General features: G+C 44.9%; 1 protein-coding gene and 1 pseudogene across 4 annotated transcripts; both read right to left on the reverse strand.

Annotated features, from left to right (window-relative positions):
• Positions 1-1,853: 1,853 nt before the first annotated feature.
• Positions 1,854-8,518, reverse strand: LOC117980962 (uncharacterized). 4 transcript variants are annotated; one of them, XM_055115963.2, is made up of 4 exons: positions 6,860-8,492; positions 6,351-6,577; positions 5,982-6,107; positions 1,854-2,059 (listed from the first exon to the last, which is right to left on the reverse strand). In XM_055115963.2, exons 1-4 carry the CDS (start codon positions 6,902-6,904, stop codon positions 2,044-2,046), a joined length of 414 nt encoding a protein of 137 aa, XP_054971938.1. In that variant the 5' UTR covers positions 6,905-8,492; the 3' UTR covers positions 1,854-2,043. The 4 variants fall into 4 exon arrangements, with proteins under 4 accessions (XP_054971938.1, XP_054971936.1, XP_054971937.1 ...); XM_055115962.2 differs by lacking the exon at positions 1,854-2,059 and adding an exon at positions 2,198-2,548; XM_055115961.2 differs by having other exon boundaries at positions 6,351-8,492.
• Positions 8,519-11,472: 2,954 nt separating this feature from the next.
• LOC100975202 (calmodulin-1-like) lies at positions 11,473-12,145 on the reverse strand (annotated as a pseudogene).
• Positions 12,146-21,013: the final 8,868 nt, after the last annotated feature.

Genomic DNA, 21,013 nt, shown 5'->3' on the forward strand with positions numbered 1-21,013 from the left:
TTTTTAAAATTTGCTATTTGTTTTTGCCAGGTTACAGCCTTGCAGTAGTTTTCAAGAAAGATACAGAGGAGTGAAAGCAGAGGTCTCAAGGCCCTCACTGGCATGGGTGGCTTCCAAGCCCTTGGCCTTAAATTCACATGACTAATATTTTTGTAAAATTTGCAAAAATAAAACCATTCCTTTTCTACACTATCAATAAAAAACAAAATTTTGGGCCGGGCACGGTGGCTCGTGCCTGTAATCCCAGCACTTTAGGAGGCCAAGGCAGGTGGATCACGAGGTCAGGAGTTCAAGACCAGCCTGGCCAACATAGTGAAATCCCATCTCTACTAAAAATACAAAAATTAGCCGGGCCTGGTGGCGGGCGCCTGTAGTCCCAGCTACTCAGGAGGCTGAGGCAGGAGAATCGCTTGAACCCGGGAGGCGGAGGTTGCAGTGAGCTGAGATTGCACCACTGCACTCCAGCCTGGGTGACAGAGCGAGACTCTGTCTCAAAACAAACAAACAAAGAAATAAAAAGAAACAAAATTTTGGTCAACCTTAGTAAAGAAAGGACTGAATATTTCTACTCTATAAAAATATTATGAATTGTCATTATATCAAAAGCAATCAAAGGGTGTGGGAGGAAAATACTGGCTGCCCTTTTTAGTGGAGTGGGGTTGGCACAGTAGGGCAGGTTCTCAGCTGGTCCACACCATCACCATCGCTGCACCCGCCGGCCAAGTGCAGAAGGACTTCTGCACGTCCTTCCCTTGTGGTCTTCTTTGCACTCGCCAGCACCATTCCTAAATGGTCTTTGCATTTTCCTCTTTCATCTGACACACAGATGCCTACGTGTCACTTTTGTTTTCTGAAATTATACAGAATTATCTTTTGCATACACTGTGGTGTTCAAAGCCCCATCTGATTTCTAGTTTTGTGTGATGACATCCACCACCATCATCACCCTTCATGCACCTCATATCCCAATATCTGCTTGGCTCACTATTTCCAGAAACTGTTTCTGCTGCCTGGGATGTCTTTATTGCCATCCATCCCATAGGACTTGGCTCACAACCCAGTCCTTCTCTATAAAGCTTCCATAGACCCAAGCATCCTCCTCCTCCCAACCGAACTAGCCACACGCCTGCTGAACTCTGCTAGTATATCTGTGGTAGCTCCTGCCCTTATATTCACTCATGTGACTCTCTCTCTCTAGGTCATGAGCTTCTGCAGACAACAAACTCTTTACCCTGGGCAGCTAGCACAATGGTTTGTAATTAAATAATATTTATCATTTAACTAGAGAGATTAGCAAGAGATATATATGGTTCTGTGAATAGGACCTCCTTGGGTAGAAAGATCAAGAAGAGCCAGAGAACCAGAACTACGCAGATTTTTTCCTGGGGAAGCTCAATTATATTCTGAGTTTGCTGAGACTTTGCATCTTTGAAATTTAGAAAACTAGAGCAGTAAGAGCCTCTTTCCTCTGGTTTAATCATTAAGAGTGACGCAGAACTGCCTCCTTCAGACCATGACCCGAGTTTCAGGTTAAGTGAGGAGGCTCCGGCAAAGCGATCTCTCCACATTCCTCCAGGAGAGGACTGTGCAGATTGCAAAGGAAGGAGGCATGCCTGGCCATCTGAGAGCTGTGACTACAGCTCCCTCCAGAAGATTTCCAGTGGAGCAGGCCTCATAATGTGGAGGTCGGCATACAGTACAGTCTGTCTCCTCGACCCCAGCTCCCACTCCTGCAGTCAAAGAGCCTGGACCTGGGCTCTGAGCCCTGTACAAGGATGAGAAGCAGAGGCAGCACTTCAGGTTTTTGTCCAGGTTTGATCACGAATGAGTAGAAGGCCCAGTAACTACCTTCCGCCTAAAAAAAGCATTTCATTGGCTCCTCAAAAAGCAGGAATACAGGAGCAACTGACTCTTCTCTCTCTACCAACACCACCCTTTGACTCCCTTCACTTTGTCTCCTTTGCTCCTCACATGTTGCGGTGAAGGGAAATCCTAGGGTCAAATAGTTTGCAGGAGAGCAGGGCCAGTAGACGCAAGGCTCAGTTAAAGACTTGAAGACCTGGAGAGAGAAAATCAGGGGCCCAAATGGGACCTCTGCTGCCAGGATTCCAAACTCCTATTGTCAAAACTGTAAAATATTTTCAGAATCTAGTTATCAATTATTTTATTTTTTCTGTGATAGGAGAAAATCATGGAAGTCAATAAAGTAAGATTTAAAATCGGCCTCAAATTATTTTTTTATGGATGGTAAAAAAATAATGCATGTAGAAAAAAATACAACAGAGAAAACTTGGAAACATTTTTTTAAGTTGAAATAAAAGGTCGAATCATCCATCAGGGGCCCATGTTCTATTTTTTCTTTGCGGCTCAGGCACAGAGCTTCAGCACACAGCCTCCAGGGGGCTGTCCTGAGTCTAACCACAGTATTCCCGGAGAAAGGAGGCAAGGGCTGGGAAGGAGTGTGTCGCTGCTCTTCAGTGCCCTTCTAGGAGCTGGTGTCCACATGTCACTCGTGTCCCATCGGAGTGATTCACACGGCCACACCTCACTGGGAAGTAGAGTCTACTCTGGGTGGTTGTTCACCCAACTAAAAATTCCAAATGCATTATTGTAGAGAGAAGGGAGGGCAGGCATGGGAGAGTGCCAGTAGCCTCCAGCACAGGGTCAAATCCCAAGGACAATCTATGTTAGGCCAGCAGCAAATGAGGATGAAGACGCAAATGGGAGAGACTAAGAGGAACTGTGCAGGGAAGTCAGGGGCTGCAGCAGCCTAGCCAGAGAGGCCCAGACACAGAGATTCTTAGGAGGAAAACGAGGCAGCTGACTCCAGGAGAGAATCCAGGGGAAAAGATATATTTGGAGGGTTTTTAAGTAAAGTTATACCATAGGGTTTGCAGCATAAACGCTCTACACTGAACACCTACAAAATCCCTGATAAAGGTCTCGTGGCTTGTTAACGTGGTTTGGAGTGGACCTGTTTGGGTAAAGATTTGGGGGGACCCATGTCAGGGTGGGCTGAATCCTTGTGCTTAAAACACACCAGAGATTGCATGGTGTATTGCAGCGGGTGATTGGTGATTGGTAGGTGAAAGAAAGATGTGCTCGTTCATCCCTGAGTGGAGAGATCTCTCTGGGCTAGCCACGATGTATGAAAACAGGGCATGAAGAATGTCTCCAGCCCACATGGACTGCATTCTTGCTGGTTGGGAATGTGTCCCCATGTTCTCCACCTTCCTCATGGCCCTCCTGTACTGGTTAAGAAGGAAGGGCCAGGTGCAGTGGCTTGTGCCTGTAATCCCAGATATGCAGGAGGATGGCCTGAGGCCACGAGTTCGAGACCAGCCTGGGACACATAATGAGACTCCATCTCTAAAGGTAGTTTGTGCCTGTAGTTCCAGCTACTCAGGAGGCTGAGGTACACTTGGCAATTGATTACCATTCACCTTGACATCAGTGAAAGTTTTCCTGGAGATTGGTGTGTGGTTGTCTTTTGCTTTACCCTACTGTGCCTTTGCCCATGTTTGTCTTTCCTTGATTCCATGGTTTTCTGTGGAAACTGAGGGAAGCATGAGTTTGTGCCACTGTCTGGTGTCACAGAGGCCTGAGGTCTGAAAAGGTACTCTCGACCTGAGGAGTTGTCGGGTGATGGGGAGAGCATTCTAGGCAGAAACAACAATATGAAAAAATAGAGAGTTAGGAGCCCAAAGCCACAAATCAGAAATCAAGAGCAAAGAGAGCTGGAGAAGGTAGGGTGGAGTAAAAACACGTCTAGAAAGATCTAGGGCTCAGTGAGTCAGCACATCTCCTCTGAGGCGTCAGCTCCAGTCAGCTGAGAACCGCAGCCTAGTGGGGGCCTCCCGCACATTGGAAAGAGTACCTGGATTAGTCAATGAGGTTTGCCTCCAGGGGCTGGTCCTCTTTAGGAAGACCAACAGACACAAGGATACCTCATCACAAGCCTAAGTTAAGGGCATAGAGGGCCTGGGATGCCACTAACAAGTCCAAGGTCTGTCTAAAGGGGCTCATTTCATAACTGAATGCCAAATACATTCAGTGATCTCAGGGTCCCAGGGCCTGCTCTTGACTAAAACTTAAGCTGAAACACCCTCTATTAAAAGCTGGCCAGAGGAGATGGTGGGTTGAATGTGGTTCCTGGGCCATGTTTGCCTCTGGAACACCAGTGCAGAGCAGCAGGGACAGGAAAAGCCCCAGGGACTTGCAGACTGGGAGGAGAGGCTTCCAGCTGCCTCTGAAAGGGAGCTTTGCTCTTTCCGATTTGCTGTTCTTTCTGTGAAAAAGTTTAAGTCCTTCTGGAGCTGGGCTGATGGCATGTGAGTGTCACCATGTGTCATTCTGTAAGTGCTCTCTGCAAATTCCTAGAGATTCTCCCTCATGCCCCAGGGGAAAAGCAATTTTTATTGTCCCACTGTGATCCACGAATCTTATCCCCAGTGTCTATGAATCCTGACTGTTGGACTTCAAACCCTCTGGGCCCTTTCTCAAAGAGCTCCACGGAAAGCAAGCTCCTGATGGCTGCCCTGACACTTCAGGCTTCCTGAAGTGTCTACTCAAAATAGTCCCTAACCTAAGGGCATGACTTTAGTAATGTAAGTTTTAAGCTTCCGCATGTCAAATTCCCCAATCCACCCAAAACAATTTCCTAAGGGCTAGCTTCCTGGGACCCCCACATTCCCCATTTTTCTGCCTAAGCCCACGTCTGGACATGGCTTGGTTCATTGCTCACAAATGCTCCTACCCTCTCTCCCCTCCACCCCCTCACTTGGGCCATGCATCTGTGTCATCTTCCAGCAGCTCCTGGATCTGACATTCATTGGCTGTTTAGGTTACTATTCCCTCCATGCCCATGATGCCATTGTGGTTTGTGCTTCTTCATGTGAAGTTAAAGGAGAAGATATCTAAGAACATAACCTTGAGAGCACTAGCAACCATGGGTGGACTGTGAGGAGAAAGCCAATGAAACATGTTGAGGAGAAATAGGCAGAGAAGCAAGCAGGCAGCTTTGCAGGAGTCAGAGGAGAGGAACATTGTGAGGAGTGCACGATCTGGGTCAAACACCAGAGGGATGGTGTGGAAGACAAGGACTGAAAAATGTCTACTGGATAATTCTACCAAGCGGGGCAGCTGGGCACAACCACAGAGGAACTGACTTAAGGGGAAATTGTGCAGCCAGTAGTCAGGTGGAATCCAGATGTCAGTGGGACCTAGTGGAAGGGGCTTCAATTTTTGAATCGCTCAAGGTTGGCCAGAAGCTGGTTCTGTAATCTTGGACAAATAACAACTTCTCTGAGCCTCAGTTTCTCTTCTATAAAATGGACATAAAACACCTTCCTTGCAGAGTGTGATGGTTAATACTGAGTGTCAACTTGATTGGATTGAAGGATACAAAGTACTGTTCCTGGGTGTGTCTGTGAGGGTGTTGCCAAAGGAGATTAGCATTTCATTTCAGTGGACTGGGAGAGGCAGACCCACCCTCAATTGGGTGGGCACCATCTAATCAGCTGCCAGTGCAGGTGGGATAACAGCAGGCAGACAAACGTGGAAGGACTTGACTGGCTGAGTCTTCCCGCCTCCATCTTTCTTCCGAGCTGGATGCTTCCTGCCCTCAAACACTGGACTCCAAGTTCTTCAGCTTTTGGACTCTTGGGCTTACACCAGTAGTTTGCCAGGTGCTCCCGGGCCTTCAGCCACAGACTGAAGACTGCATTGTTGGCTTCCCTACTTTTGAGGTTTGGGGACTCAGACTGGCTTCCTTGTTCCTTAGCTTGCAGACAGCCTATTGTGGGATTTCACCTTGTGATCGTGTGAGTCAATATTCCTTAATAAACTTCCCTTCATATATAGGTCTATCCTATCAGTGCTGTCCCTCTAGAGAACCCTAACACAGAAGAGTTGTGAAAATGACCGTTGGTCTGCCCTCACCCTTTCCCTCTTGTCCTTTAACCGCATGCGCTCAGTGTTACCTTCCGTGGCACCTGCTCACCGTCATCCCGTGGTGACTCGTGTGGGTAACTTCATCAGAGAAGACCCTGCCTGTCACCTCAGGTACAGCCCACGAAGTAAGGTGGCTGCAAGCGCAGATCCTGCACCTGCCCAAGGTGAAACAAATCAGCTCCCGGAGCCTGAGGTGCAAAGGGCAGGAAGCTCCCTGCGCACCCCTGCGGCCCTGGCGCGGCTCTCTCAGTCCCGCTGCCTCCCACTCCGAGCCCCTGCCGTCTGGGACCCCCTCCACCTCCCGCTCCCGGGCCCTCGGGGCATCCTGTCTCCATTCGCAGCCCAGTGCCCTCCACTCCCACGGCCTCGGGTACAGCTTCCACAGGGAAATCACCCACATCTGTGTCTCTCGCCTCGTTCCCGTTCCTGAGGCCGACGCGTGGCCACTGAGCACACAGATCCAGCACAGCGTCCCTCGCCTTTCCCGCGCCCCGGGCAGAGGATGAGCACCAGGCCAGCCCTGCAGCTCACGCCGGCAGCCCTGGGCTGGCTCCGCACCCGCGCCTCGGGCTTCCACGGTGGACCCAGGAGACACCCTCTCGCCCAGCCCAGCTTCCCTGCGGGACTGAGAGGGAGAAGGGAGGGGTCGGGGAGCGAAGGCGGAGGCAGAGCTGGGCTGAGGGAGGAGGCGGGACGGCGGCACCGGCGGGCTGGAGCAGCGGGATCCCGCGGTGACCGGGCGGATGGAGTGGCCGAGAGCGCCCCCTGCCGGCCGAGGGTCCCCCCTCACACACTCCCGGTGTGGCAGGGAAGGCGGGAGCCCGGTTCCTTGCCGGTGGAGCCGGCGGCTCAGCCGGGCCCCGCACGCACCGGCCCCGCAGGGCCAGGTCCCCGCCTCCAGGCCCACCTTCGGCGCTCGCAAACGTCCGGGTGGCTGTGGCCTGGCCACCATCCAGGCCTCGCCCACCGGCAGTTGCCCGGGTCCACACAGGGACAAGCTCGGTCTCCGCCGCGTCCCGCCTGAGCCTCGCCTGCGCCCAGGGGACTCCACGCTGCACGGGGAGAGGGCCGCTCCGTGTGACAATGCAAGAAGGGCGAGCTCTCTTTTCCACCTGTCTCATCTCAATGTGAACGGCGCCCTGGATAACAGAACTGTTCAGGGACTTCTGAGGAACTCGGCCAACGCTCTTGCCTCCCTACATTTTCCCGAAATCTGCCTTTCAAACAGGCTTCCTCTTGTCACAGACGAACCCATCTCCACGTTAGAGTGCATCGTGGCGTTTCCTATTTTCATAAAAGCCAGCGCCCTGGAATTGTCAGTCTGTTCTTACACTGTGAGTGTAACGGCCCGCTGTTAAATCTCAGCAAACCCTCGCGCGCCAGAGAGGCCAGCGCCAGAGCCCGCGCCCTGGAACGCGGCGGACCGCGGGTGCCCTCTGCGGGTGGCGCGTGGCCTGCGCAGCGATCAGGCCCTCAAGTCCCGAAGCCCCAGCGCCAGCCTCCGAAAAGCCGGCCCGGCAGGAAGGAGCCCAGTTCCTGCCCACTGCCTTCCGACGTCCTGTAAGTGGACCCCGCTGCCCGGGCCTCAGTGGTCTGGTCTGGAATGAAGAGTCTGAGCCAGGTGGTCCCAAGCGCTGCCGGGCTCCCACATTTTCTGACAATGAGGTAATCAGTCACGGGCACTTGCCAAGGTTTGGGCACCAGACTCTTTGACACCTGGTGTAGACTCAGCAAAATCCCATGATCCACTATGCCCTTCAGATCAATGGACTATCACCTACTTCATTCGGACTTTTCGACCTCAGGTGAGACTGGAGAGAAACCTGGGACAGAGGAGACAGCTGGCTGAGATTCCCGTTCCTGCGTCTGAAGGGTATGGAGAGTCCCTAGACAGTGGCACTCACGCCTGCTGCGCCCTGTGCTGCAGGTTGTACGCGATATAAAACATGACACTGACTGCCCGTGAGGATCTTGACAAGTTGTTTTGAAGATGGCATTTTGCTAAGTCCCTGAGGGTCACTGGTCCTCAAAGCGGCATGGCGGCATGGCGTGGCTGGTTCTGCCACATGCCAGCTGTGTGACCTCTGAGACTCCACTTCTTCAGTGCTGAAAATAAAGAAGGAGTTTTACTAAGGACCAAACAAGATAATGAGTGTGAAACTGCTCCACGAACCCCAAAGAATTATGCACATAGATGCGATCATTAAGATGCGAAGCCATCGAGTTACCACCTGGCATGCTTAAACTGTAAAGAGTGGGTCAAAGTAAACTGAATTGGAAAATCCAAAGTTATGCAGAAAAACAATAAAGAGGTCTTACGTAGCAATACCGAACTTATGTCAGGCACTATTTCTCAAAACACAACTCCACTGAGATGCTCCAAGGAAAGAAAGGATTTTGTGGGCAAAAGCTTGATGCCCCTCCAGGGCACTCACAATGCTCGTCAGCACACAGAGCTACAAATAGTTCAGATTTTGCCACCCAATTTGTTGCCAAAAACATTCAATTTCCAGATCTGCTTTGGATTTCAGAATTGCAGATTCAAAACATTGTAAACCCTGGATTAAAACCCATTAAAAGTTTCCTGTCTGAGTTGCTCCTATGTCTCTCGTCTCTTCAGAAGAATTTATCTTTCTCTTTTTGACAATCATTCTTTCATAAGAATTGGTCTTTCAACCTACTTTTAGTTCACCTAGTTGTTGGAAATTTAGTAGAAAAAATAACCTTGCCATTTAGGGTTGATTTAGGTTAAAATGTCTAAGGTATATAAAGTGCTTATCATGTAACAAGGCACACGAGGGTTTATTACGTGTCATACTTCTACCACCTGTGGTGGAAGGGGTTTCTTGTGGCCTCAGGTCATGCAGGAGGGATTCCACCCCACAACTGCTCCAAAAAAAGCACCCATGCCACCACCTCACACCAATATTCTGAACCCCACGATAGTGACCTAACAAGTGTAAATAATAGTGAAAATCACAGGACAGACTAGTTGAACTCAGGACTGACCTAGAACATATGATATGCCAGATGACATGAGAGATGTAGATAGATGACATGAGAAAATGAGATCAATTGTCTAACAGTTGATTCATCCTTCAATGCCAGATTTTTATCTGCCATATAATTCTTACTGATTATATAGGCTGAAAGGCAGAGGAGGGATGATGATTCTATCCAATGAATATGGAGAATGGCTCCAAATTTTAACTCTCTAAAACATCACCATGTGCTGTGTCTTTTCCTACAAATCAGGATCTTTTTTCAACCAGTACATACCTCCTTGACCTGACAACACTTAATATAGGCAAAAAAAAAAAAAAAACTGTTCCCAAGTTGAGTATAATCATATCTGTAATTATATCCATAATCACAAGGATAACCACGGTTCCCAAATTAGGTATAGTCATGTAATAGCAGGCCCAGTTCTGGGCTTTCTATGCCTTTTATCTGTTTGTTGATCCTCATGCCTGTGCCACACTGTCTTGATCACTGTAGCTTTATTGGCTTTCTATAAGTTTTTTGTTTGTTTGTTTGTTTTTGAGACAGAGTTTCGCTCTGTCGCCCGGGCTGGAGTGCAGTGGCGCGATCTCCGCTCACTGCAAGCTCTGCCTCCCAGGTTCACACCATTCTCCTGCCTCAGCCTCCTGAGTAGCTGGGACTACAGGCGCTCGCCACCACGCCTGGCTAATTTTTTGTATTTTTGGTAGAGACGGGGTTTCACCACATTAGCCAGGATGGTCTCGATCTCCTGACCTCGTGATCCACCCTCCTCGGCCTCCCAAAGTGCTGGGATTACAGGTGTGAGCCACCGCGCCCGGCCGGCTTTCTATAAGTTTTGAAAGCTGGCAATGTAAGCCTGCCAACTTTTTTTCCCCTTTTTTCAAGATGGCTTTGCAGATTCTAGGTGCTTTGCATTTCCATATAGATTTTAAAATCATTTTGTCAATTCCTACAAAAAGTCCTGCTGGGCTTTCACGGAATGTATACACCTATTTGGGAAGAATTGCTATCTTAATAATAGTGACTCTTATAAGCCATAAACATGGTATATATTTCCATTTATTTAAGTTTTCTTCAATATTTTCACCACCATTGTGTAGTTTTCAGTATAGAGGTCTTACACATTTTTGTTGATTTACTGCAAAACATTGCATGTTTCTGTTCTTACAGTAAATATAATTTTTAAAATTTCATTTTCTAATTCTGTACTGTTAGCATACTAAATTTACATCGATTTTTGCATATTAACCATATAGACTGCAACTTTTTATTAGCTCTAGTGGTCATTTTGTAGATTCCTTAGAATTTTCTTTTTAAGTTAATCATCTTTTTATTGGGGAAAAAAACTAGCATTTACAATTCGGAATGGAAGTAAACTGTAATTTGTTGAACGGTAATGTTGATGACTGTGCTGAAGCCCACAGCCACAGCTTACTCTGCTGGCTCAAAGTCATGGTTCAGAAGGTTTTAAAAGCAGAGTCCAAAGATGCTCCCTTGGTAAAGGTTTTTTGTTAAAAATGTGTGTGAACAGTGACAGCCATTTCACTCTAGAACAATGCAGACAACGCTAAATCAACATACGTGGGCATGCCACCAGGGTATGTCATCGTCACCATGGGTCACAGCACACAGAAGTACAAGATGACCATCCCGCTAGTGGGGCTACGTCTCAACAGTTTATCCTTCACCCCATTTTTCTGCACATCATCCTAAGATAAACCAATTTTAAATGTTCGTTTTCAGTAAACCAGTTATGACAATTTATACTAAACAAATTGAACCAGAATCCATTTGAATAGGTTTTGGATTTGTTTTCCCCTTTTTTTTTTTTTTTTTAAATACAAATGGCTGACTGCTCTCAGTCATCAGGCTGCATGCATGAAAAACTGGCTGGCCCAAACAGTGTATTAATCATGACTAAATGGAACTTTGAGGAGTCCTTATTATTAAGGTAGTACATGTACTTATATTGTAAAACTGATGTGTAGCTTGGTCTTTAGGGGACAGGACCACCAACAAATACATGCAGATTTTGTGTGTATGGATAGAAGGTACTTTTGACATTCAGTTTTGCTATACAGAAACAGAATGAATCAGTTGGGCATGGTGGCTCACGCCTGTAATCCCAGCATTTTAGGAAGCTGAGGCGGGCATATCACTTGACTCCAGGAGTTTGAGACCAGTCTCACCAACATAGCAAAACCCCGTCTCTACTAAAATACACAAAGATTAGCTGAAAGTAGTGGCTCACGCCTGTAATCCCAGCTAATTGGGAGGCTGAGGTATGAGAATCGCTTGAACTCAGGAAGCAAAGGTTGCAGTAAGCCAAGATTACACCACTGCACTCCAGCCTGGGTGACAGAGCAAGATTCTGTCTTTAAGAAAAAAAAAGAAAGAAAGAAACAGAAACAAAAAATTAGAAACTTTTTTCTTTTTTCTTTTTTCTTTTCGCAAAAGGTAAGTAAAAGATTCCATTTGATTCTTCTAGAACAGGGAAAAGGGGTTGGAAGTAGGTCTTCATTTTGCAGTCATCATCTGTATTAATTCTTCATAATCAACTTGTCTGTCTCCATCAATATCTGCTTCTCTCATCGTTTCATCTACTTCTTCATCTGTTAGTTTTTCTCCTAAGTTTATCATGACATGACGTAGTTCTGCTGCACTGATGTAACCATTGCCACTATCGTCAAAGACTGGAATACGTCACGATTTCTTCTTCACTTTATGTGTCTTTCATTTTTCTAGCCATCATGGTCAAAAATTCGAGGAATTAAATGGTGTCATTGCCATCAGAATCCACTTCATTGATCATGTCCTGCAATTCAGATTCTGCTGGGTTCTGACCCAGTGACCTCATGATGGTTCCAAGTTCCTTTGTTGTGATAGTGCCATTACCATCTTTATAAGACAGGGAGAAAGCTTCCTCAAATTCAGCAATCTGTTCTTTGGTCAGCTGATCAGCCATGGTGCCAGTGAAGGGAGGAAGAGCAGAAGGGGCGAGGGTGCAGCATCGGCACTGGGGACTGCGGGGAGCCTCCTCTGCTGCTGCTGCTGCTGAGGGCATGCTGTGCACTGTGCACTGTGCCACCACCTGTGTCTCCACCTGCTGTGAGTAATGGCACCTCATCCATGACATTCCCAGCACCACTGCACAGGACTTTTTAATATAAGCAATAACAAGTCACGACTACAGACAACTAAAATCCAGGCCGAGCTGTACCCACAAAATTGTGTCTCTCTGTGGAATGTGGACCCTGGAAAAATGACAGAGGGGAAAAACTGAAGATGTTTCATTAAGGCACTAAAACTTTATGTTTACACGGCTAACAGAAATGAATATAATAACACAAAGAAGGTGAACCAGATTATCCATGTTTTTGCCTCGATTGCTATTTCCTTTGATTTGAGGGGAGAGGGATTGATAGAGAGGACTAATCCCATTCCATCTACATTTGGATAAATCATCTACTCCTTAAATAGCATTACTGTAAGTAAAAATATTCAAAAGGTCAGTCAGTCTCCCAAGCAAGATGGTGGAATAGGATTTTCCATAGCCGTGCCTTCTCAGAAACATCCATTTGAACAACTATTCGTGAGTGAAAATACCTTCATAAGAGAAAAGGAATCCAAGGGAGACATTTCAGCACCTGGGTGCAGCAGAGAAATAGAAAAGAGGGCAGGAAGGACAGTTTCAGATGACACACATCACTCCTCCCCCAAGCCCAGGCAGTGCAGCCTGGAAAGAGACCCTCCATGTGGGGAAGGGAGAGTGAAGTGAGCCCCCAATTTTGCTGTGGACCTTAGCAGTAAAACCTGGTGCCTAGTCAGACCCCAAAGTCCAAGGCTCCAGGCTAACTCTGCAAATTCAGGCTCCAGGCCCACCTCAGATTCCAGACTGGCCCCAGCACCAGACCTACTCCCATGGTCCCAGACTTCAGGAATACCCCAGTGATCAGCTCCTCTAGTGCAAGACCCCAAGTCCCCCCCACCATGACCCTAGGCTCCATGTCTTCTCCAACACCAGGTGAGCCCCTCAGTGGGAAGGAAACTTCAGATGTAGCCCTCAGGCTACACACTCCAGTGGACTCAAGATCCAGGCCCTCCCCTGTAAACCCTAACACCAGACCAGTCACTGTAGACTCAGGTTCCAGGACCACCCCCATGGAACTAGGCTCCAGGCTGGCCCCAATGGACCCAGGCTCCAGGACCATGCCTAAGGATGCAGTCTCCTGGCCCATCTCCATGGTTTCAGACACCAGACCTGCCCCCAGGGGCCAGATGCCAGGTTCCCCCAAGTTCACCCTAGCGTGAGGCCAGCCCCCACAGATTCAGGACCAGGTTAATCTCCATGGACACAGACACCAGGTCTCCCAGCACCAAGTCATCCCCTTGCAGACTCATGCTTAATTTCCACTCCAGTACCAGATCTTCTCCTGTGGACCCAGGGTTCCAGCCAGGCCCTGCAGACATGGGTTCCAAGTCTGCTCCTGAAAACCGAGTCAAAAGGCCCACTGTAGTGGACCCTGGCACTAGGCAAGTCCCCTGTAAATCCAAGAAACAGGCTCACCCACCTGATGACCCAAAACCAGGCCAAACTGCCTGAAGACTCCAGCAACAATCCTATCCACAGATCCCCACAAGGTGGCCCATCCAAAATCTCTAGATGTGCTGACTGGTGAATGGTTTTCACTGTCAAAGCCAGGATGTAAAAACTAGAAGAAGTACCTACTTCTTCAAATGCACAGACACCAATGCAAGGCAAATATCACAAGTAATCAGGGAAACATGACACCACCAAAGGAAAAAAATAAAGTAACTGACTCTAAAGATATGGAGATATACTAACTGCCTGACAAAAGTCTCAAAATAATCATGTTAAAGAAGCTGAGTGAGCTATGGAGAACACAAATTAACAACTAAACCAAATCAGGAAAACAGTACATGGACATAATTATAAGTTAAATAAAGAGATAGAAACCATTTTAAAAAACTGAAATTCTAGACCTAAAGAACACAAAGACTGAACTAAAAACAAGTAACAAAATGACAATAATAACTCCATACCTAATCAATAATTATTTTAAAGGTAAATGAATTAAAATCTCTAATTAAAAGATGTGGAATACCGAATGAGTAAAAAAAAAAAAAAAAAAAAAAAAAAAAGATCTAACAATATACTGCCTATAAGAGATTTGGTTTAGCTTTAAAAACACACAGAGGTGAAAAGTAAAAAAATGGAAAAAGATATTACATGCAAAAGGTGACCAAAAGAGAGTAGAGTGGCTATATTTAGATAAAATATATTTTAAGTTCAAAACTGTCATAAGAGACAAAGAAGTTTCTCATATAATGATGAAGTCATCAATTTATTAAGATACTATAACAATTATAAATCTGCACCCAACATTGGACCACCTGAGTATATAAAGCAAATATTAATAGAACTGCAGGAATAAATACCCAGTAATACAATAATAGTAAAAGACTTCAACAACTCACTTTCAACAATGGACAGACCATTCAGACAGAAAATCAATAAGGAAACACTCGACTTGAACAACACCATAGACCAAATAAATCTAACCAACATATACAAGCATTCTATCCAACAACAGCAAAATATACATTTTTTTCAGGTGTACATGTAACATTCTCCAGTAAAGATTGTATGTCAGGCCACAAAACAACACTTAACAAATTTAAGAAGACAGAAATCATATTAAGTATCTTTTCTGACCATAATGGTATGAGAGTAAAAATCAAGAACAAATGGAAAACCAGAAAATTCATTAATAGATGGAAATTAAACACACCCCTGAACAATCAATGGGTCAAATACAAAATTTAAAGGGAAATTAAAAATATTTTGAGACAAAGGAAAATGAAAACACAACATAACCAAAATTTATGGGATGCAGCAAAAAACAGTTCTAAGACAGATGTTTGTAGCAATGAATGTCTACATCAGAAAAGAAAAATCTCAAATAAACAACCTAAGGTTGCATCCCAAGAAACTAGGAAAAGAAGAAAAAACTAAGTCCAAACTTGGCAGAAGGAAAAAATAACAAAGATCAGAACAGAAATTAATGAAATAAAGACTAGAACAACAATATAAAAGATCAATTAAAATAAGAGTTACTTTTTTGAAAACATAAAATTGACAAACCCTTAGATAGGCTAACTAAGAAAAAAGAGAAAAGACTCAAATAAATAAAATTATAAATGAGAAAGGAGACATTATAATGCATACCACAGAAATAAAAAAGATTGTAAGAGACTGCTATTAAAAACTGTACTTCAACAAATTGGATAACTTAGAAGAAATGGACCCACTGCTAGAAATGTAACAGCCTACCAAGACTAAATCATGAAGAAACAGAGAAATCTTAACAGACTAATGATAAGTCAGAAAATTGAATCAGTAATCAAAACCCTTCCATCAAAGAAAAGCCCTAAACCAGATGGCTTCATGGGTGAATTATACCAAACAGTTAAAGAAAAATTAACACCAATCCTTCTCCAACTATTCCAAAAAAACCGAAGAAGACAGAATACATCTAAACTAATTTTACAAGCCCAGCATTACCCCAATACCAAGGCCACCCAAGGACACTATAAGAAAAGAAAATTACAGGCCAATATTCCTGATGAACATAGATGCAAAAACCCTCAACAAAATGCTAGCAAACAGAATTTTATAGTACACACATGTACCACGATCAAGTGAGTTTCACCCCAGGGATGCAAAGATGGTTCAACATACACAAATCAATAAATGTCACACACCACATTAATAAAATAAGGGATAAAAAGCACATGATTATCTCTATAGATACAGAGAAAATATTTGACAAAATTCAGTATGTTTTCTTTTTTTTTTTTTCTTGAAATGGAGTCTTGCTCTGTTAGCCAGGCTAGAGTGCAGTGGCGCAATCTCGGTTCACTGCAACCTCCATCTCCCAGGTTGAAGCGATTCTCTTGCCTCAGCCTCCCTAGTAGCTGGGATTACAGGAATGTGCCACCACACTTGGCTAATTTTTGTATTTTTAGAAGAGACGGGGTTTTACCATGTTGGCCAGGCTGGTCTCGAACTCCTGAACTCAAGTGATCCATCCACCTTGGGATTACAGGTGTGAGCCACCGTGCCTGGCTCAATATCTTTTCATGATAAAAAATGCTCAGCAAATTAGATATAGAAGGAACGCATCTCAATATAATAAAAACCATATATGGCAAACCCACAACTAACATCATACTCAAGGGTGAAAAGCTGAAAGCTTTTTCTCTTAGATCAGGAGCAAACAAGGAAACCCACTCTCACCACTTCTGTTCCATATAGCACTGGATGTCCTAGCCAGAATAATTAGGCTAAATAAATGAATAAATAAAAGGCATTCAAATCAGAAATGAAGGAGTAAAATTTTCTCCATTTGATGTCATGATCTTATATACAGAAAATCCTAAATACTCCACCAAAAAAAATTGTTAGAACTAATAAACAAGTTCAGTAAAGTTACAGGATACAAAATCAACATACAAAATTTAGTAAGGTTTCTAATACCAATCACAAACTGTCTAAAAAGAAAGCAAGAAAAAAAATCCCATTTACAATAGCTACCAAAAAATAAAATACTTAAGAAAAATTTCACCAAGGAAGGAGGTGAAAGAGCTGTACACTAAAGACTATAAAACACTGGTGAGAGAAATGAAAGAAAACACAAATCAGTGGGGAGGTATTTCATGTTCATGAATTGTTAGAATTAGCATTGTCAAAATGTAGTATCCAAGGTGATTTACAATACAATTCCTATCAAAATTCAAATTGCATTTTTCAAAGAAATAGATAATCCTAAAATGTGTGTGGAGCTAAATAAAAGATAATAAAGATGCTAAATAGCGAAAATAACCTTGAGCAAAAATAACAGAGCTAGAAACATATACCTGATTTCAAAATATACTACAAAGCTTTGGAAATCAAAACAACATGGTGGTCACTTAAAAACAGAGATATAGACTAATTGGCCAGGCAAGGTGGCCCACACCTGTAATCCCAGCACTTTGGAAGGCCGAGGCGGGTGGATCGCTTGAGGTCAGGAGTTTGAGACCAGCCTGGCCAACATGGCAAAACCCCGCCTTTACTAAAAATACAAAAATTAGCCAGGCTGTGGCAGGCGCCTGTAATCCCAGCTACCTGGGAGGCTGAGGCAGGAGAATCGCTTGAACCTATTGCAGTTCAACAGGTTGTTGCAGTGAGCAGAGATGCACTCTAGTGACGCACTGCACTCCAGCCTGGGCAACAGAGCAAGACTCCATCTCAAAACAAAAGGAAAAAAAAGAAAGAAATACAGACCAATGGAACAGAGCAGAGAGTCCAGAAGAAAATCCATGCATTCACAGCTGATTGATCTTCAACAAATGTGTCCAGAACACACAATGGGAAAAGAACAGTCTCTTCAATAAATGCTGTTGGGAAAACTGGATGTCCACATGCAGAAGAATGAAATTAGACCCTTATGTCACACAAAATACAAAAATAAACTCAAAATGAATTAAAGTCTTAAATGCAATACTTGAAACTGTAAAAGTCTTAGAAGAAAACACAGGAAAAAGCTTCTTGACATCAGTCTGGGCAATGACTTTTTTGATATGATGGCAAAAGCACAAGCAACAAAAGCAAACATAGACAAATGGGATTGCATCCAACTAAAAAGCTTCCGCATAGCAAAGGAAACAAACAACAGAGCAAAGAGACAACCTGTGAAATGGGAGGAAAATATTTGCAAACCATACAGCTGATAAGGGGTTAACATCCAAAATATACAAGGAACACAAATCAATAGCAAGAAAACACGTAACCTGATCTAAAAACAAGCAAAGGATCTGAACAGACTTTTCTCAAAAGAAGCCATTAGGCGTGTTTACCCATTGGCTCAGAAATCTGCCTTGGACTAGAATAAAAGAACTGCAGGAAAATAATTGAGAAAAATACCGTTTATCTTTACCTACAGATTTTCTCCATGATTTTGTTTTTATGTAAGCAAGTTGTATAACCTTGTGAAAATTACTTGACCTCTGTTGGCTTTTGTTTCTTTATCTGAGAAAGTAAGAAGCTGAAGAAGATGATTCAGAGTCTGAAGGCTGCTTTCCAATCCCAGTTTCCCATGGGTCACACGAGGGTGTGTGCAAGGCCCTTTACCTCCCTGAAGGGACCACTGTCATCATAGCCATGCAGATACTGACAATCTCGAATATTTGAATCAAATGAGATGAATGTAAACATCCTTTAAAAATTGAAAGGCAGTCCAGGTACGGGGGCTCATGCCTGTAATCCCAGCACTTTGGGAGGCTGAAGCAGGCGGATCACTTGAGGTCAGGAGTTCAAGACCAGCCTGGCCAACGTGGCGAAACCCCGTCTCTATTAAAAATATAAAAAATAGCCAGGCATGCTGGTGCACCTGTAGTTACAGCTACTCGGGAGGCTGAGGCATAAGAATCACTTGAACCTGGGAGGCAGAGGTTGCAGTGAGCCAAGATTGCACCACTGCACTCCAGCCTGGGCAACAGAGTGAAACTCTGTCAAAAAAAAAAAAAAAAAAATTGAAAGGCAATGTACAAATGATGTTAGCTTCACCTGACTCTACAAAGTCCCTTCCAGGCAGAATTTCTTCATTCATTCAGGAAGTATTTTGAGTGCCTATGGTGTGCCATGAACTATGCTAGGCCACGTTGCTGTAATCATCAGAACAAACACAACCCTGCCCTCGTAGTGCTTGTGCAGCAGTGGAGGAGAAATACATTAAATAACTGCACAATTATTTTTGTGATCCTCTGACACAGTCACTTTTCTTCGGTGTTCTTCTTTCCTCTAACACCATGTGGCCGCCTTCGCAGCAGTTTTGGAGGACAGAGAGAGAGCCCTCACCTCCCCACCCACCCCAGTGGAAGAGCTTCCTCCTCAGCAGCGGGCAGGAGTCCTTCAGCACTGACGTTGTGTAGAATTTCTAGTCCACGGTGATAATAAAAAGGGCGTGTTGTGAAAGGAAAATATCTTGGGCCCCCAAAATCACTAAGCTAAATGGAAAAGTCAAGCTGGAAATTGCTCAGGGCCAACCTGCCTCCCATTCTATTCAAAGTCACCTTTCCACTCACTGAGATAAATGCATATCTGATTGCCTCCTTTGGAAAGGCTGATCAGAAACTCAAAAGAAGGCAACCATTTGTCTCTAATCTACCTATGACCTGGAAGCCCTCTCCCCGCTTCGAGTTGTCCCACCTTTCCAGACCAAATCAATGTTCATTTTACATATGCTGATTGATGTCTCAAGTCTCCCTAAAATGTATAAAACCAAACTGTGCTCTGACCACCTTAGGCACATGTCGTCAGGACCTCCTGAGGCTGTGTCACAGATGTGTGTCTGCAATCTTGGCAAAATAAACTTTCTAAATTAACTGAGACCTGTCTCAGATTTTGGGGATCCACAATGTGCTTTAGTCAATTTTATTATCGTCCGTAAACTCTCCTGAATTTACTCCAGGATGGATCACGTCCACGTGCACACAGACCTCCCGATCACTCTCTCCAGGCTGGGTCCACAGTTTCTCATCTCCATTAGGACAGTGTCCCTTTGTGTTGGACAAGGTGCCAGTGCTTGAAAATCCTGACTCCACTCCAGTCCTAACCTTCTGATGGAAAATGCTTGTTGCCTCCTGGCTGTCTTTGAAAGGGGCCGTGTCAAATTTAGAAGCCAAAGACTTTCAATTATTGAGAGGCTCACACCCTCTCACCCCATTTAAGTATTTCGGCAGAGGTAGGCCCCTGGCTTCTTATGCCTGTCAAGTAAAATAAGAAGTATTAGTGCTTCTAAAACTAACTAAACTTAGGCAACATGTAGGCTATAACCTCTGTGGTTGACAGACAAATAACCAGCCAAGGATGTCGTATTAGTTTGGTAAGGCCACCGTAACACAGACTGTAACACAGAAAATACCACAGACTGGGCAGCTTAAACAACATAAATTCTTTTTTTTTTTCACAATTCTGGAGGCTGGAAGTTCGAGTCAAGGTGTGGGCAGGTTGGTTTCCTCTGAGACCTGCCAAGATGCTTGTCTTCTCTGTGTCTTCACACAGTCTCTTCTCTATACGTGTCCTTGTTCAAATTTTCTCTTATATGGATGCTGGTCAGGTTGGATTAGGGCCCGCTCTACTGACCTCATAGCTTAATTGCCTAGTTAAAGGCCCCATCTCACAGTACCATCACATTCTGAGGTTCTGGGGGTTAGGACTTTAAACATGAAAAGAGGGGGTGGGTCACAGTTCAGCCTATTACCGTTGTTCATGTCCTGATCCCAGAACCAATGAATTTGTCACCTTCCATGACAAAAGGACTCTGCAGATGCAAGGAAGGGTCTTGAGATGAGCAGATTATCCTGAATTATTCAGGTAGCACAGTGTAATCACAGACTACCTCCAGGAGTCCCTCCAGGAGTCCCTCCAGGAGAGGCAGGAGGGCCAGAGTCAGAGAAGGAGGGGTGATAACAGAGCAGGGGTCGGAGAGGACAGGAGAGAGATGCCAACCGACCTGGAGATATTACACTGCTTGCTTTCAGAGGGAGGGATGGGCCATGAGCCAAGGGATACATGTGACCTCCAGAAAGTGGAAAAGGCAAGGAAATGGATCCTCCTCTGGAGCCTCCAGAAGAAACCAGCCCTGCTGACACCTTGATTTTAGCTCCATGAGACTTCTGACCTCCAGAACTCTAAGGTAATAAGTTTGTGTTGTTTTAAGCCTTATAGCAGCAATAGGAAAAAGTAATACAATCTCCCATTCTGGAAATATTTTGGAAGCTGTGAAAATTAGGGAATAGTCAGAATAATGAGAAACTAAAGAAAAGTTGGAGATCAAGGGAACATACCAAAGGAAATGAGGGAGAGAAGGACAGAAAGAGAAATCAAGAAATGCGAAGGGAGGGACTGATAAGACATTCTGAAAGTGCCTTATTCCCTGTAAAGGATGTATGCTGGCCTGGGGAAGACTATGACATTAGACAATTTAAAATG

The sequence above is a fragment of the Pan paniscus genome, chromosome 6 (genome assembly GCF_029289425.2).
Source record: "Pan paniscus chromosome 6, NHGRI_mPanPan1-v2.0_pri, whole genome shotgun sequence".
NCBI lineage: Eukaryota > Metazoa > Chordata > Mammalia > Primates > Hominidae > Pan > Pan paniscus.